Source organism: Hyaena hyaena, unplaced genomic scaffold, assembly GCF_003009895.1.
Source record: "Hyaena hyaena isolate Hyena2069 unplaced genomic scaffold, ASM300989v1 scaffold_177, whole genome shotgun sequence".
NCBI classification, from domain to species: domain Eukaryota; kingdom Metazoa; phylum Chordata; class Mammalia; order Carnivora; family Hyaenidae; genus Hyaena; species Hyaena hyaena.
Window position 1 is genome coordinate 1,950,329 of NW_024080810.1, and position 17,422 is coordinate 1,967,750.

A 17,422-nucleotide genomic window follows, 5' to 3' on the forward strand; every position below is an offset into this window, starting at 1 on the left:
TCATGCACGTTAAAGTTAGAACTCTGGTGGGACCATCCAGGAAACCAAAGGGTAGGTATATCTTGCTCCTGTCTTTAGGAACCTGGTTCACGGTTTAACAAATGTTCACTCCTTTTTTTGTTATTTGTTTGCTTAATGTTTAATTTTGAGAGACAGAGAAAGAGCTTGAGCAGGGGAGGGGCAGAGAGAGAAAATCCCAAGCAGGCTCCACCCTTTCAGCACAGAACCCCACAGGAGGCTCCAACTCATGAACTGTGAGATTATGACCTGAGCCAAAACCAAAAGATGGATGCATAACGGACTGACCCACCCAGGTGCTCCAACAAATGTTCACTCGGTTGAACTAAACTACAGTTAACTGATCTCTGGGTAAAATAAACCACTCTTTGTGGCAGAATTAAGAAAGACAGTATGAGGGCGCCTGGGTGGCTCAGTCGGTTAAACTTCCGACTTCAGCTCCGGTCATAATCTTACGGTTCATGGGTTCAAGCCCTGCGTCAGGCTCTGTGCTGATAGCTAGCTCAGAGCCTGGAGCCTGTTTCAGATTCTGTATCTCCCTCCCTCTCTGACCCTCCCCTGTTCATGCTGTCTCTCTTTCTCTCTCACAGAAATAAAAAAAAAAAAAAAAAAAAAAAGACAGTATGAATAACACAATGGTGTAGATAATTTAAAAATCATTTTAGTGTCATTGGAAAGCTGTAAGACTCGCACACCTCCTCAGTCATATGTATGTGTTAAATGTACATACCACTTTTGCCTGGGTATGGCTCCATCATCCAGTGTACATTACTGTGTACACTCATTTGTAAACTAGCCATTTGTGTATAAGTGAAGTCTTAGTTGCCTTTCACGCTGAAAGAAGAGTGAAATATGGGAGAATTCTCGTTAAAAGGGAGAAGATAAAAGGCATATTAAAAATTTATCCTAGGGGCACCTGGGGATCAGTCAGTTAAGTGTCTGACTCTTGGTCTCAGCTCAGATCTTAATCCCAAGGTGTGATTTCAAGCCTCATGTTGGGCTCCATGCTGGGGATAAAGCCTACTTAAAAAAAAGAAAAAAAAATTTATCTTCTGAATTAGATAGAATACTAATTTTCTAGCATTATTTTCTTACTGTAGATTTAATTTTAACAGTTAAAATAGTTTTCACTATTCTCAGTATAACTTTAAAAGTAAATAAATAGAATCTTAAAATCCTTTGTTTAGAAAAATCAGAATAATGCAATGGGCTCCATTTTATCCTGTTGACTAAGTCAGCTGTTGCCTGTAGATAGCTCATTTATTTGAGATTGCAAGTTCTAGGAATCACTATTTTAGAATATATGTACAACATCCGTTGTAGCAGGTTGAAACATGTGCATTTGTAGTTTTAATCAGTTATCAGAATTAAAAAAAAATTGCTTAATCATGACTTAGCTGTCTTTGTGAAATATGTATGTGGCCAAGGAAAAAACTATGGGACGAAAAAAATGTAAAGAAGGGATGGCGAGGGGTCACCTGGGTGGCTCAGCGGTTAAATGTCCGACTTCGGCCCAGGTCTTACAGTTCATGAGCACGAGCCCCTCATTGGGCTCTGCACTGAGAGCTCAGACCCTGGAACCTGCTTGGGATTCTGTGTCTCCCTCCCCTCCCCACCCCCAACCTTCCTTTGATCACGCTGTTTCTCAAAACTAAACATTAAAAAAATTTTTCTTTTAATGTGGGATGGTGACTCTCATGACCAAAGTATTTTTACCACATTGGCTGTTTGCTCTCTGCAGATGGTTAACTCTTGATTGTGTAGTGACTAATTGTGCAGTTTAGGAATTTCCCGTCCTGCATTGTCTCCTTATGATCACCATGCTGTGTTGGTAATTTTTTTTTAATTTAAGGTTTTATTTTTATTTAAAACAGTTTTAGGTTCATAGCAAAATTGAGAGGCAGCTACAGAGGTTTCCCACATACACATGCAGTGTCTCCTCCGTTAAGAGTATTCCCCATCAGGGGCGCCTGGGTGGCTTAGTCGGTTAAGCGTCCGACTTTCGCTTAGGTCATGATCTCGCAGTTCGTGAGTTCGGGCCCCGTATCGGGCTCTGTGCTGACTGCCAGCTCAGAGCCTAGAGCCTGTTTCAGAGTCTGTGTCTCCCTCTCTCTCTGACCCTCCCCTGCTCACGCTGTCTCTCTCTCTCTCTCCTAGAAATAAAAATTAAAAAATTAAAAAAAAAAAAATAGTATTCCCCATCAAAGTGGCACATGTGTTAAAGTTGACGAGCTTACATTGACACATCATAATCACCCAAAGTCCACAGTTTACATTAGGGTTTACTCTTGGTGTTGTTCGTGTGGTGGGTTTGGATAAATGTGTAATGACATGTATCTGTCGTTATAGCGTCATAGTGTTTTCATTGCCCTGAAAACGGTCATTGTTCCCGCTCCCCCAGCTCCCAGCCACCACTGATCTTTTACTGTCTCTGTAGTTCTGCCTTTTACAAAATGTCATACAGTTGGAATAAAATAGTAGGTAGCCCTTTCATAATGCCTTTTTTTCACTTAGTAATATGCATTTAAAGTTTTTTCATATCTAGGTTGCTCATTCCTTTCTAGTGCTGAATAGTATTCCATTGTTTGAATGTACTACGGTTATTTATCCATTCACCTACTGAAGCACATCTTGGTTGCTTCCAAGTTACGGTAATTAAGAATAAAGCTGCATCAGGGGACCTGGGTGGCTTCGTCGGTTAAGCATCCAATTCCTGGTTTTGGCTCAGGTCACGATCTCATGGTTTGTGAGTTCAGGCCCCACATTGGGTTCTGTGCTGACGGTGCAGAGCCTGCTTGAGATTCTCTCTCTTTTCTCATTGTCCCTACCCCACTTGTGCAGGCACATGCACACTCCCTTTCTCTCAAAATAAAGTTAAAAATAAAAAAAGAAATAAAGCTGCTCTTGACATTCATGTGTAGGTTTTTGTATGGACATAAGTTTTCAGCTCTTTTGGATAAATACCAGGGAATGTGATTGCTGCATCATACAGTAAGGATGGGTTTAGTTTTTGAGAGAAAGTGCCAAACTGTCTTCCAAAGTGACTTTGCCATTTTGCATTCCCAACAGCAATGAATGAAAGTTCCTGTCACTCCATGTCCTCATGAGCTTTTGGTGGTGTTTGTGTTCTGGGTTTTGGCCATTCTCATATGTGGGTAATAGGATCTCATTGCTGCTCTGATTTGCATTTCCCTGGTAACATTATGTTGAGCATCTCATGATTATTTGCTACCTGTATATTTCCTTGGTGAGGTAGCTGTTAAGATTTTGGCTCATTTTTTAAATCAGGTTGTTCTTACTGTTGAGTTTTGAGAGTTCTTTGTATATTTTGGATAACATTCCTTTATCTGATGTGTCTTATGCCGATATTTTCTCCCAGTTACTGGTTTTGTCGTCCATTTTCTTGACATTGCCTTTCAGAGAGCAGAAATTTTAAATTTTAATGAAGTCTAGCTTATCAATTATTTCATTCATAGATCATGTCTGATGTTGTATCTAAAAAGTCATTGCCATAACTAAGGCCATCTGTATTTTCTCCTATGTTATTTTCTAGTAGCTTTATTTTTATATTTCGGTCTGTGATCCATTTTGAGTTAATTTTGTGAAGACTGTAGGGCCTGAGTCTGGATTTGGTTTATTTGCACATGAATGTCTAGTATCATCTTTTGTTGGAAAGACTGAGCTTGGGGCACCTGAGGTGCTCAGTCAGTTTAGCGTCCACCTTCGGCTCCGGTCATGATTTAGGGGTTCACGAGTTAGAGCCCTGCTTTGGGCTCTGTGCTAACAGCTCAGAGCCTGGAGCCTGCTTCATATTCTGTATCTCCCTCTCTCTCTGCCCCTCTCCTGCCCATTCTCTCTCCTCTCTCTCCTTCTCTCTCAAAATAAATTTTAAAAACATTAAAAAAAAAAAAAAGACAGCTCCTGTACTGTCTTTGTTCCTTGTCAAAGATCAGTTGAGTAGATTTATGTGAGCTTGTTTCTGGATTCTCTATTCTATTTGGTCTATTTTTTTCATAATACCAGACTCTCTTGATTACTGTAGGTTTATAGTAAATCTTGAATTCGGGTAGTATTAGTACTCCAACTTTGTTCCTCCTTAAAATTGTGTTGGGCATTCTGAATCTTGTGCCTCTCCATGTAAATTTTAGAATCAGTTTGTCAGTATCCACAAAATAACTTGCTGGGAGGTTTTTTTGGATTATATTTAATTTATAGATCAAGTTGGAAGAACTAATATCTTGACAATATTGAGTCATCTTATGAATATTAGTAATGGGTAATTTTTACTTGAAGGTAGATAAGCTGAAAGGCTGGTAATTTGGCTTTAAAACACATTGGTTCCCAGGAAACACGAGATGCCAATAGAATTTGATCTTTATGGACAGTGTCTTTTTCAACCTTTTGTAATTCACATAACTTGTTTGATTCATGTGTATTAAATTGTATTTTATGACTGTCTACCCTTGGAATGTATTTCTTCAGAAAATATGGAACAGTTCTGCTATTTTATGTGGCATGTGTCACAATTTTTCTAGATGTTTTTTGTCTTTTCGTCCCAGATAAAACTTAAAAAAAATAATTTAATGGTGTTACAGAAATTAAACCTTTCTCATGTCTAGATAGCCAATCTGCTTACAAATGTAACAGTACACATACAGAAGAGTATATAATTAGAATACGCTTTAAAATATTTTTCACAGCTTTTACCCCCCTGTTGATGAACCAGCTATTGGAAATAAAAACATTGATCTGTCAGGACGACAGGAGAGAAAAAAAATCTTCAAAGGGAAAACATTTGTATTTCTAAATGCCAAACAGGTAATGTTATGGGCTAAATTTTCCTGAAGAAAATGTTACAAACTAGGATAAATTAATACTGTTAACAGTAGTTAATGCTTTTTTTTTTTTTCTATTTTTTTTAAGATTCTGTATAGAAGTGCGAAGTGAAAATAAAAACTGCCCAGGCACCAGAACTTTCCCAGTGTTGTTGTATATGGTTATGGTATTTCTTGACATATATTAATTGGATAACTAAGATTATATTTATATATAAGTAGGGGAGTGGGGACAGAAAACTGATTTAAGTCCTTGTATGGTTAGTTAGTAAAAGGCTGTTGAATGTTTTCTACGTGCCACAGTGGGTATTCAGGGAGTTTAAGTTGTAGGTGGAAAAATGCAAGCAAACTCACAGTAAGAGCACTGTGAATTAAGCATAATAAAGAAGTATGGGGCGCCTGGGTGGCTTAGTCGGTTAAGCGTCCGACTTTCGCTTGGGTCATGATCTCGCGGTTCGTGGGTTCGAGCCCTGCGTCGGGCTCTGTGCTGACTGCCAGCTCAGAGCCTGGAGCCTGTTTCAGAGTCTGTCACTCCCTCTCACTGACCCTCCCCTGCTCACGCTGTCTCTCTCTCTCTCCTAGAAATAAATAAATAAAAAACATTAAAAAAAATAAAAAAATTAAAAAAAAAGAAGTATAAAGAGGGTAACAATTCCATGGCTGAAGAGATACCTGGGAAACTAGGGATTTTCTAAGTGGGAGCTCAGATTGTCTTCTCAAAAAATAGAACCAATTGTACTTTTATGTTACTTCCCTAATAGAGATGAATAAAGAAAATGTATATACATACAGATATGTGTGTGTGTATATATATGTACAATGGAATATTAGCCATAAAAAAAGGAATGAAATCTTGCCCCTGGCAACAACATGGATAGATCTAGAGTATAATGCTAAGCAAAATAAGTTGGTCAGAGAAAGACAAATACCTTATCATTTCATTCATGTGTGAAATTTTAGAAACCAAACAAAAGAGCAAATAAAAAAAAAAAAGACAAACCAAGGAACAGATTCTTAACTATAGAGCACAAAGTGATGGTCACCAGAGGGGAGGAGGTGGGGGTGACATAGGTGATGGAGGACTAAGGAGTGTACTTGCCATGAGGAGTACTGAGTGGTGCATGGATCACGTACACCTGAAACTGACATAACAGTGCTAACTATACTAGAATTAAAATGAATTTAAAAAAAGAATGTACGTAATGAATTGTGGCTATTTCATTACTTTTTTCTATTTCCATTTTTAGCATAAAAAGTTAAGTTCAGCAGTTGTTTTTGGAGGAGGAGATGCTAGATTGATAACAGAAGAAAATGAAGAAGAAGAAAATTTCTTTACAGCTCCTGGAATTTGTGTTGTTGATGTAGGAATAACAAATTCACAAACTCCAATTCCTGACTCTCAGAAAACATGGATTCACTCAATTATGGATATGCTCCAAAGGTACAGAATGATTCTTTAAAAAAAAAAAAAAAAAAAAAAAAAAAAAGCAATTTTATCTGTAACTTGAAAATTTATTGTAGCTTAGTATGCTAGAAACAATATCTTTATAACAAAACTCAATTTTCTGAAATTGCCTAGAACTGAAATGTATTTGTTCTTTGGTGATTATTACCCATTAAGAATGCATCTAAAATTTTTAAGCCCTGTCATATACGCTATCATGCAAAAGCAAAAAAAAAAAAATGCTATATATCCAGTAATAGGATTTTTAGTGGGAAGAGAGGGTGTGAAAGAGATAAACAAAGGATTTTTTCCTAAACTCTTTATTGGTATTCATGATCTTAGCATTATTGAAGCTTAAAAGTATTGTTTAAAAGTGTCAGGCTTGGCAGTCTGCTGACCAAATTTCTATTTACCTATCAAAAAGTAGTTACGATGTAGGATATTTCTATGCCTAAAAAGTCCATGGCTACTCCCTACAGTATTCATTTTTCCTGTCCCAATAGTCCTTCTGACCACTGGGATTGCTCTTATTTATATATTTGCTGAAACAGAAAGTTAATATTTCAGTCATCTGTCCCGTAAGTATTTTACTTAATGGAGATGTATTTAACGGCTACAAAAAGAAAATACCTGTATAAAAAAGGTGATGTCTTACTATCACATCTAGAATTTACTATTGTTCTCTTATGTGTTAGGCAGTGGGAATATAGTGGTAAACAAGTTAGCTGTGGTCCCTGCCACCATTGGAGCTTACTGTCTAGAGAGAAAGCCCGATTAAGACAGACAAACAGATAATTACAAATATGTATAAAGGAAGTGGAATAACAGGGGAAGGGGAAGAAGTGTATTCTAAATAGAATAAAGAAAAGAAGGCCTCTTTTACAGAATGTTTTACCTATGACCCGTCTTTGAAAGAGCCAGGCAAAACAATAGCAGTAAAAGCTATGCTTACAGAATACCGTATAACAGGTCCCGTTCTAAGAGTTTTATGTATATAAAGACATTTCATTCTCACACAACTCTGTGTGTTATTTTCTGTTATGGTACCCATTGTACGGATAAGACAAAAGGGGTAGAACACAGGGTGTGAGCCAGAGCCAGGATGTGAACTCCGGCAGTCTGGTTACAGAGTCCATGCTCTTCACCCCTACATCTCACTGCCTTTCAGCATATACTGTGACCACAAGGTAAGGAAGTAGCTAGAGCACAGAGTTGACCAGAGGCTGGTGCCTTCATCATACGGTGACATTTGGCCCTATTACAGTTTGTTTTTGGAGGGAAGGCAGTTTTATAGTTTGAGAAAGACTGTCACTTAAGGTAACATGTGTCCACTTAGTCCAGACTAGATAGTCATTGAAAGTGCAGTTAGATCAGGCAAGTGGCCAGTAAAGCCAGCTATTAACTGAATTTCAGACAACAAGGTAGCATTGCGATTCACTACTGCCATAGTTATATTGATTAGTTGTGAAAAGTGGGTATTGGATAAAAGTTAAATTAACATCTTGTGAAGAAAATTTAAAAGTCTAAGGGAAATGATTTTTATCCTTGCTAAGATATTTTCCCAGTGTCTTAGCTCAAATTTGGGAACTCTTCCTGTTACTAATTTAGTTATCTTCTCTTTATCCTTTTGCTCTCTTCACCTGTTGCACAGTTTTGCGCAAAATTGGGTTAATCATAATCTTCGGTTCATGATACACTGTTATTATAGAATCATAACTAACACACATTAATTTTGTTCATTAGTTAAGTAGTTATTAATTTAAAAAAATGTTTTTAATGTTTATTTAAACACGGGGCTCAAACCCACAAACCACAAGATCATGACCTGAGCCGAAGTCAGACACTTAACCGACTGAGCCACCCAGGTGCCTCAGTAATTATTTTAAATTATATAATACATGTCTAGGAATTTGCCCTGCAAAATACAAGCTAGGTACTTGAAAATAACCTGCCTTTAACAGTATGATACACATAGCCCAGTTTCCCCCTTACATGGGATAACTATCTTCCTGAATCCTTTGCTCATCATTTTATATACAGTTTTATTGTTTCTTCATGTATTCCTAAAATACGTGTATGTTTTAGTTGATTTAACTGATAACCTGGTCCTCATAGTGCATGTAATCTTTGGGGATTTTTCTCACTTGACATGTTGCTGATAAGAATTCACTCATTTTGTTGCATGTTGCTGTCATTTGTTTCATTGTGTGAATATACCACAGTTCATACATTTACTACACATGGAAAAATATCTTATTTCCGGGTTTATTTTTGTAAACATTGCTACTAAGATCATGTTTGTATATTTCCTGGTGGTTCTTTTTTTTTTTTTATATTTTATTTATTTCTAGGATAGAGAGAGACAGCGTGAGCAGGGGAGAGTCAGAGAGAGAGGGAGATACAGACTCTGAAACAGGCTCCAGGCTCTGAGCTGGCAGTCAGCACAGAGCCCGACGCGGGGCTCGAACCCACGAACCGCGAGATCATGACCCAAGCGAAAGTCGGACGCTTAACCGACTAAGCCACCCAGGCGCCCCTCCTGGTGGTTCTTATGCAGGATTTTCTTTGGAGAATATTTTTAGGGTTAGGACTACTGGGTCATGGGTCATGCAAACACTCAGCCTCTAGGGGTGGTATTTTTCCACTTTATACTTCCATAGTATATAAGAGATCAAGTAGATGCACATTGTTCTTTTTTTAATGTTTTTATTTTTATTTTTGAGAGGGAGAGAGACAGACAGTGCAAGCAGGGGAAGGGCAGAGAGAGAGAGGGAGACACAGAATCTGAAGCAGACTCCAGGCTCTGAGCTGTCAGCACAGAGCCTGATGTGGGGCTTGAACCCACGAACCTCGAGTTCATGACCTGAGCCAAAGTTGGGGGCTTAACTGACAGCCACCCAGGCGCCCCATACATGTTGTTCTTAACACTTGGTATCGTTAGACTTTACCATTTTGTTAATTGAATGGATATATATATATAAAACTGTATATATATATATTCATGTCTTAGGATTTTGATTTCTATTTTTCTCATCACCGGTGATGCCGAACATTTCTTCTAATGTTTATTGGACATCTGTCTTTCCTATTATGAAATAGCTATTCATGTCTTTTACCTCATTTCCTATGGCTTTTTTGTTTAAATACAGATTTCTCAGTTGAGGTGTGTGTGCATGTTTTAGTTCTATACAATTTTATCACACTTGTAGGTTCATATATCCACCACCTTAGTCAAGACACAGAATAGTTCCATCACCGCAAGGATTCCTCCTGTTGTTCTTTTATAACCACACCCACTTCCCTCCCTCCCTCTCTCCCTCCTCACTTTCCACTCCCTGTTCGCAAATCCTGGCAAACCACTAACTTACTCTCCATTTCTAAAATTTTGTCTTTTAAAGGAATGTTATATGAATGAAGTCATATAGCCTATACCATTTAGGACTGGGTTTCTCATTCAGCATAATTCCTTGGAGATCCATCTAAGTTGTGTGTATCAGTCATTCGTCCTTTTTTATTGCTCAGTAGTATTATGTATAAATCTGTGTGTATACTACAGTTTGTTGAGACATTCTCCCATTGAAGGACATCTGCATTTTTCCAGTTTTTGTCTTAAATGAAACCGCTATAACCATACATGTACAAGTTTCTTTTGAATATAAGTTTTCATTTCTTTGGGATAAATGCCCAAGAGTGCAATTCCTTGATCATGTGGTAATTGCATATTTGTGTGCTTTTCTTTTTTATTTGTAGAAGTTCTTTATATTTCTCAATATTATTCCTTTTTTCAGTAGTATGTATTGCAGAATCTTTTACCACTTTGTCATTAGCGTTTTACAGGTGATACATGAAAGCCCTTAATTTTAATATACTAAAAATTACACCTTTTCTTTCTTAGTGCTTTTTGTATTTTAAGAAATCTTTCTATTCTTAAATTAAAAAGCTATTCACCTCTGCTTTTTACTAAGTTGTTGCTATTATCTTGATATTTTGGTTTTGAAATTTGTTTTTAATCTATCTGGAATTGATTCTGTTTATACCAAAGTTGCATACGTGCATAGGAATGCTTTTGGCTTTATTCAGCTGGTCAGTATGTCTGTTCTTGTACCAACACCACATTTACCACATTGTCTTAATTACTGTAGCTTTAATTAGGTCTTCATAATCTACTATGGCAAATCTTTCTGCTCTTCATTAGAAACATCCTGTCCATTCTTTGCTCTGTATTTTTCCATATACATTTTGAGTCATCTTTTCAAAAACCTTGTTGGGATTTTGATTAGGAATGACATTGAATTTATAAATCAGTTTGGGGAGAATTAACAATGTTTATATTTCCCTGTATACCTCATGAGTGCCTTTTATTAGATTTATTCCTCAGTACTACATATTTTTTGGTAGGTGTTATGTGTCTGGTAGGTAGAATATAAATGTTATCTCTACATTTTCTATTATAAGTTCAATAGTCATTTATTTTTTTTTAAATGTTTTTTTATTAATTTCTAGGAGAGAGAGAGAGACAGCATGAGCAGGGGAGGGTCAGAGAGAGAGGGACTGACAGACTCTGAAACAGACTCCAGGCTCTGAGCTGGCAGTCAGCTCAGAGCCCGACGCAGGGCTTGAACCCAAGAACCGCGAGATCATGACCTAAGCGAAAGTCGGACGCTTAACCGACTAAGCCACCCAGGCGCCCCAATAGTCATTTAAATATTAATCTTATAACCTGTTACCTTTGTTAGTCTCCTCTTTAATTTCTAATGTATCTGCAATTCTATTTTTTTAATCCTTATCTATAAATAATGTTTCTGCTTTGGTTTTTAATCCTTATACCTCTGATACTTGTCTCCTTTTCTGTCTTTCTGTTTCATACCTACTGGAACCTCTAGAGTAGTAGTGTTGAATAGAATTAGTAGTAGTAGCCACATTTATCTCACTATTGACTTTAAGAGGATTGTGTTTCCCCGCTTAGGATGATACAGTATCTGTGTAACATTATTAATTACATGTTAAAAATGTTTTTATTTTATGGAGCTAAACTTTATAACTAATTTACGTAATATAATTTATTATAGTTTGAAAAAAGTAGGGTAATAAAATACCAATTTTGAATTACCTGAATTATACATATATGGGATCACTTGATTATAATACTTTATTTTTAAAATTTTTTTATTTTCAAAAAATTATTATTTTGAGAAAGAGAGTGTATGCCTGCAGAGGAGGGGCAGAGAGAGAATCCTAGGCAGGCTCCACACTGTCAGCACACAGCCCAACACAGAGCTCAGTCTCACAAACCATGACATCATGACCAAGCCTAAACCAGGAGTCAGATGCTTAACTGACCGAGCCACCCAGACACCCCTTTAAAAATATTTTTTAGGGGCGCCTGGGTGGCTCAGTTGGTTAAGCCTCCGACTTCGGCTCAGATCATGATCTCACGGTTCATGGGTTCGAGCCCCACATCAGGCTCTGTGCTGACAGCCAGCTCAGAGCTTGGAACCTGTTTCGGATTCTGTGTCTCCCTCTCTCTGACCCTCCCCTGCTCATGCTGTGTGTGTCTCTCTCTCTCTAGCTCAGAAATAAATAAAAACTTTAAAAAGACTTTATTTTTTTTTTTTATTAATTTCTAGGAGAGAGAGAGAAAAAAGACTTTAAAAATATTTTTTAATATAATACTATCATAATTGCACATACGGTTGAATTTTATTTACGTAAACCGAAAACATAGAAAAACAAATAAGCATTTGAAAAAGACCTTTTAAACTACAACCACTTAAACATCTTTACAATAAGCATTTAGAGGAGTTTTATAGTTCTTAAAGTCTGAGGTATAGTTTCTATATGGCAGTTACTGTTTCATTCACATAGAAAACAGAAGGTAGGTTCAGTGTACAATTCCTTTAATAAGATTCCTTAATACATATAAATTTGCTAAAATAATTTTATTTACTAAACTTAAAATTATAAAACATACATAGATACAGCTTACAATTGTTCTTTATACTTTTCTCTCTCCATCCCTGTCTACTCTTTTCTGTCTCTTAAGTTTGGATCCTAGTATTAGGTTTGCTTACAAAATTTATTTTATTGCTTCATTGGGGTATTACAGTTTTTTTGTTTTTTGTTTTTATTCTGAAAATTACAGGATTTCAGAACTGGAACTCTATATCCTTTACTCTAGGCCTTTATTTTACAGATGAAATAACTGAGTTGCTAAAAGGTGGTGGACTTGCCCAATGTAGCATTGCCCCAGTTCATTAGGACAGTACTCAGTGTATTTGAAATTGTCTCCATACCATAAAATTGTGATACCTCTTTGAGGAAGGAATAAAAAGATTCAACTTGGCATCATTTTAAGAAGAGTTGTTAGTTTTAATATATTATCATACTTTATTTTATTTTCATAGGCAAGGTCTTAGATCTATTCCTGAAGCAGAAATTGGATTGGCAGTCATTTTCATGACTACAGAGAATTACTGTGATCCTCGGGGCCAGCCAAGTACAGGTAATTAAAGCATTATTTTCTTGATTTTTTTTAACAACTTTGTTCATAATTTGATGATAGGCTGTACTTATCAGGGATGACCATTTTCATCATCTTTTAAAACTCATCTATCCATTCATTTATTTATTTGATAAATATTTGTGGTTGCCATGTACTGGGCACTGTTTCTAAGTGCTGAGGATACAGTGGTGAATAGAGTAAAACAGGATCTCTGTTCTTGTGAACTTTATATTCTAAAGGTCAGGATTCAGTTAATAGGCCGAGTATAAAGAGAAAGCTAAAACAAGACCTGAAATTCTCTCTCTTCAGCTTCGTCTCACGAGGTCTGCTGCCATTCCTTCTCACAGTCAGTGTTCCATTTGAACCTTCTGTGGTCTGATTTTCCTGAGGGCTGTTACAGTTGCACCCAGTGATGGTCCTGTCTTCATACCCATCTCTACAGTTAATGTTTCACTTTGCCAATAGAATCACCTTTTTTCTTAAACCTTTTACTAGCTCATTATTTATGAAATAAAACCCTGAGCCTTCATCTAGAGTTCTGAGCCCTCAGCAGTTTAGCTAATAAAGCCTTTCTCCAATCCTCATCTTTTTAAAAGTACATCTCCCTACAGTATGTATATATGTGCCGTATTGTTAATAGTTTCCATGCTTCTTGGTCTTGCTCATCATAGTTCCTGTTCTAGAATGTCAATACTGCTCTTCAAAATTCGATTTATTCTGTAAATACTTACCTCCTTCATGAAGTTTTTCTAAGTTTTTTTCTCTCCCATAACTCTCCGAATCAGAATTACTGCGTCTTCTATACCCCAGTAGCTTTTTTGCAGTCCGGTTGGAGTTTCTTCTTACTTTGAAATGTAACCAGTTGTTTTCATGTCTCTTTTAGCCACTAGATTAAGTATAATCCCTTACTAATCTTGGGTTCCCTGACAGCACCAAGCATAGTACTTGTTTGTACTAGGTATGAATATTTGCTTAATTAAACTAAATTATTGGTACACAGGATTATTTTTGCCAGTGTGGAGCAACAAAGTTTTATCATCCACTGTTGGAAATGTGTTATGGCCAAAAGGGCCTTAGAGATCATCTAATCTGTCTTTCTGTCAAAAGGTAAGAGAGCTCTCAAGGCTGAGAAAAGTTAAGGTTCCATAAGCACTTCATGGCCAGCCCAATCCTAAAGTGTTGGGTTTTTTGAACACTAAGATCAGTATCTTTCTGTTGTATCATTTCATACAGAAACAGGGTCATAAGGAGTAAAAATCAACATTACAGTTAGTAGTATTACTTCTTGCAAATACTCATAGGTGGGTCTATGTAGAGTCCAGGTTCTAGACATGTGACTTATAAACCATTTTAGACTACAACCCGTTGTGACGGAATAGACGAAATGCATGTCTCTTTTCCTTTCTCCCCTCCTTACTTTCTTCATTCCATATTTGTTCATTTATTAATTCAGTAAGTATTTATTTAATATTTGTTATTACCTGTAATTATTCTAATAACTTGGAATAAAGAGGTGAGTCCATCAGATCACTTCCTGAATAGCATTTTAAGCAAGGAGAACATTATAAATCTTTTGTTGACAAACATCACTTATTATGGGTCTTTAGATTCTACTTACAGTTTCTTTTAAAAATAAAATAAGCATTTGTAATTACTACTTTTTACAAACTGAAGTGCACACTGAAATGAATTCTAGAAATATGTGTGGTTAAGGAGATGCCAGTGAGCTTCTAAGGAGGTCATATACGGAGAGTGACAGAAGTCATTAATATACCTGAATTTGGAATCAGTAATAAACATTTATTTAGTACATTATGTCATGAGGACCTAACAAGTGATAATTTAACCTAGATACTTAGTAGATGTCAACTTTTTAAAATTTTCTGTTAGTTATTTAATTCCATTAACTTATTTATATCCACCATGTCTCAAACTGCTCAGGTACTACAGATTTAGAAATGAACAGCAACCAGTTCCTACTCTCGAGATTCCAGGTCTAATAAGGGAAAGTAACAAGTAAACAAGCATAATATAAAGTGATGATGATAACAGCCAATACACTACTTGCATTGTACTTACTGTGATCTAATCATTTTTCTAAGTGCTGTCCATGTATCAATTCATTTTGCCATCAAAACAATGATCCAGATTTAATGGATGAGGAGACTAAGGCATAGAGAGGTTAAATAATTTGATTCAGGTTATATAGCTAGTGATAACTGCGTAAAAAGTTAATACTGTGATGTAAAGAGTGGCATGGGAGCTGAAATGAAAGATACCTAATTCAGTGTGAGAGGTTCAGGAAAGTATGCCAGAAGAGTGGCACTTGAAATAAGTTGCTATTCTAATTAATGAAGAAATAAAGTACTCATGGTTTTCTGGAGTGGCCACAGAAGTTGTGCCTAAAACTGTTTGTGTCTTCTTTTCAAATAGTACTCCTTCAGAAAGTCAAACCCACTTTAATTTTGATTTGTGTAGACAGTAGGGTCGATACTCTTTCTGTGGGGAAGAGATTCAATTTTTTCATCTACTGACTTAAAGCATAATCTGAATTATAATTTGTGGATTTTCAAAAATCTTTTAATTGTTTTTTTGTTAATATTTTGAGAGAGGGGCAGAGCAGGCTAGGGGCAGGAGGCAGATTGAGAGAGAGAGAGAAGGAGACACTGAATCTGAAGAAGGCTCCAGGCTCCAAGCTATTAGCACAGAGCCTGATGTGGGGCTCAAACTCATGAATTTTGAGGTCATGACCTGAGCCGAAGTTGGATGCTTAACTGACTGAGCCACTCAGGTGCCCCTATAATTTGTTGATTTTATTTTTATTTAAGTTGATAATACTTCATGAAGGATTTGATGTAGCTTTCAAATGATTTGATTCAGATAAGTCCATTACAAATGCCAACAGGCTTCTTTTAAAGGCTATTTCATTAAGTATTTGTTGGGTCCACTGATTGAAGATAACTGTGTTCTGTTACCTGCTTGCTTCTCTCGGCACAGCACAGTCTAACCATTTTAAGTGACAGATTGTTCATCTTGTGATGAACAGTTGTGATTCTTCCTTTCGCTTGTGTAATTTACAGCATTGAAGAAGACTCCAGGGCCAAGCTTTTCCCAAGGCTTGTCAGTCAATGAAAAACTAATGATAAGTGCCCCAGTGAACACTACAACATACGTAGCTGAAACGGAATCAGAGCAAGCAGATACATGGTAAAGCTTCATTGTTAACAGACACATATCCTATCAATGAGTAAATAGTGTATTCAAGAAGTAAAGTCAGTGCCTTTATCATATCAGCTCTTAGGAGATAAAGTATGGGAGAATGGGATGTCATATTTTAGGATAATGATTGGTGAACTTTCTATAAAGGACCAGAGAATAAATATTTTTGGCTTTGTGGGTCATTGATCTCTGTCACATCTATTCAGCTTTGCCACTGTAGCATGGAAGCAGCCATGGACAACATGTAAATGAATGTGTGTGGCTGTGTTCCAATAAAATTTAATTTATGAAAACAAGTGGCAGGCCAGATTTGGTCCGTAAGCCGTAGTTTGCAAACCACTGTTTTATGATAAAGATTTTTGTTGTTGTTTCTTACAAATGTACATTGAAGACTATAAAAAATTATATACTTTGTGACTAGTGAAATAACTTTGAAATAAATTTGTACTGTATGATGTTGGTTTTACCTGAATAGCTTTGGAGATACTTTCTGTGTGTCTACATGGCTGTCTAAATAATGAATATTCATAAAGATAGTTTTCTAGTAGTTCTCTACTTGAAGAAGCCTTTTTTGTTCTTTGGGTTTTGTTTTTTTGTTTTTTTGGTTTTTTTTTTTTTTGAGCAAGGGCAGCTTCTACATAATCAATGGTATTTTTCATTTAAGATAGTCTGTCTTAAATAATCCGTAATGAACTGTTCATATTGAAGGATATTTATGATATCACTATATTGGATCGTATTTAAAATTTTAATACATCCATTTCTTATACTGAGGCCAGATGTAACTTAAAAAAATTTTTTTAATGTTTATTTTTGAGAGAGACAGAGTCAGAGACAGAGTTCAAGCATGGGAGGGGCAGAGAGAGGGAGATACAGAAACTGAAGCAGGCTCCAGGCTCCAAGCTGTCAGCACAGTGCCTAACATGGGGCTTGAACCCACAAACTGTGAGATCATGACCTGAGCCCAAGTCGGATGCTTAATCGACTGAGCCACCCAGGCACCTCAGCCCAGGTGTAACTTTTTAAAGAGAAACTGTTAATGTTTTGAAAGTCACGTGTCACGTGTATGACCACGTTAGTTGTTTTTTGTGAATAAGAATATTAAAGGCAGTATATGTTTAACCATATATTGTAGAACCATGTGCGTGTAAATATTTTTTCTATTCTAGCAGCTACCATCTGGCTGGAATATAACCATTATCAGTTCATCTATATTCTTGCCATCTGGGTAGAATATAACCATATCAGTTCATATGAATCTAAATGTATCTAATTTAGACCTAAAAGGGATCTAAATATCTCCTTTATATATGATGCTGGAATTGTAGAAGATGGTTTTTTTTTTCTGATTTTCCTTTTTTTTTTTACTTAATTTTTTTGCATGAAAATAATTCTAAGATTTTA

General features: G+C 36.5%; 1 protein-coding gene across 5 annotated transcripts in view; it reads left to right on the forward strand.

Annotated features, from left to right (window-relative positions):
• NBN (nibrin) overlaps positions 1–17,422 on the forward strand; it is a 50,501-nt gene that overhangs the window by 11,849 nt on the left and 21,230 nt on the right. For all 5 annotated transcript variants that reach the window (XM_039240573.1, XM_039240570.1, XM_039240572.1 and 2 more), the window contains 4 exons: positions 4,719–4,836; positions 6,101–6,294; positions 12,702–12,799; positions 15,880–16,006. In XM_039240573.1, coding sequence (XP_039096504.1) covers positions 4,719–4,836; positions 6,101–6,294; positions 12,702–12,799; positions 15,880–16,006 — 537 coding nt within the window. The remainder of the gene's footprint in view (positions 1–4,718; positions 4,837–6,100; positions 6,295–12,701; positions 12,800–15,879; positions 16,007–17,422) is intronic.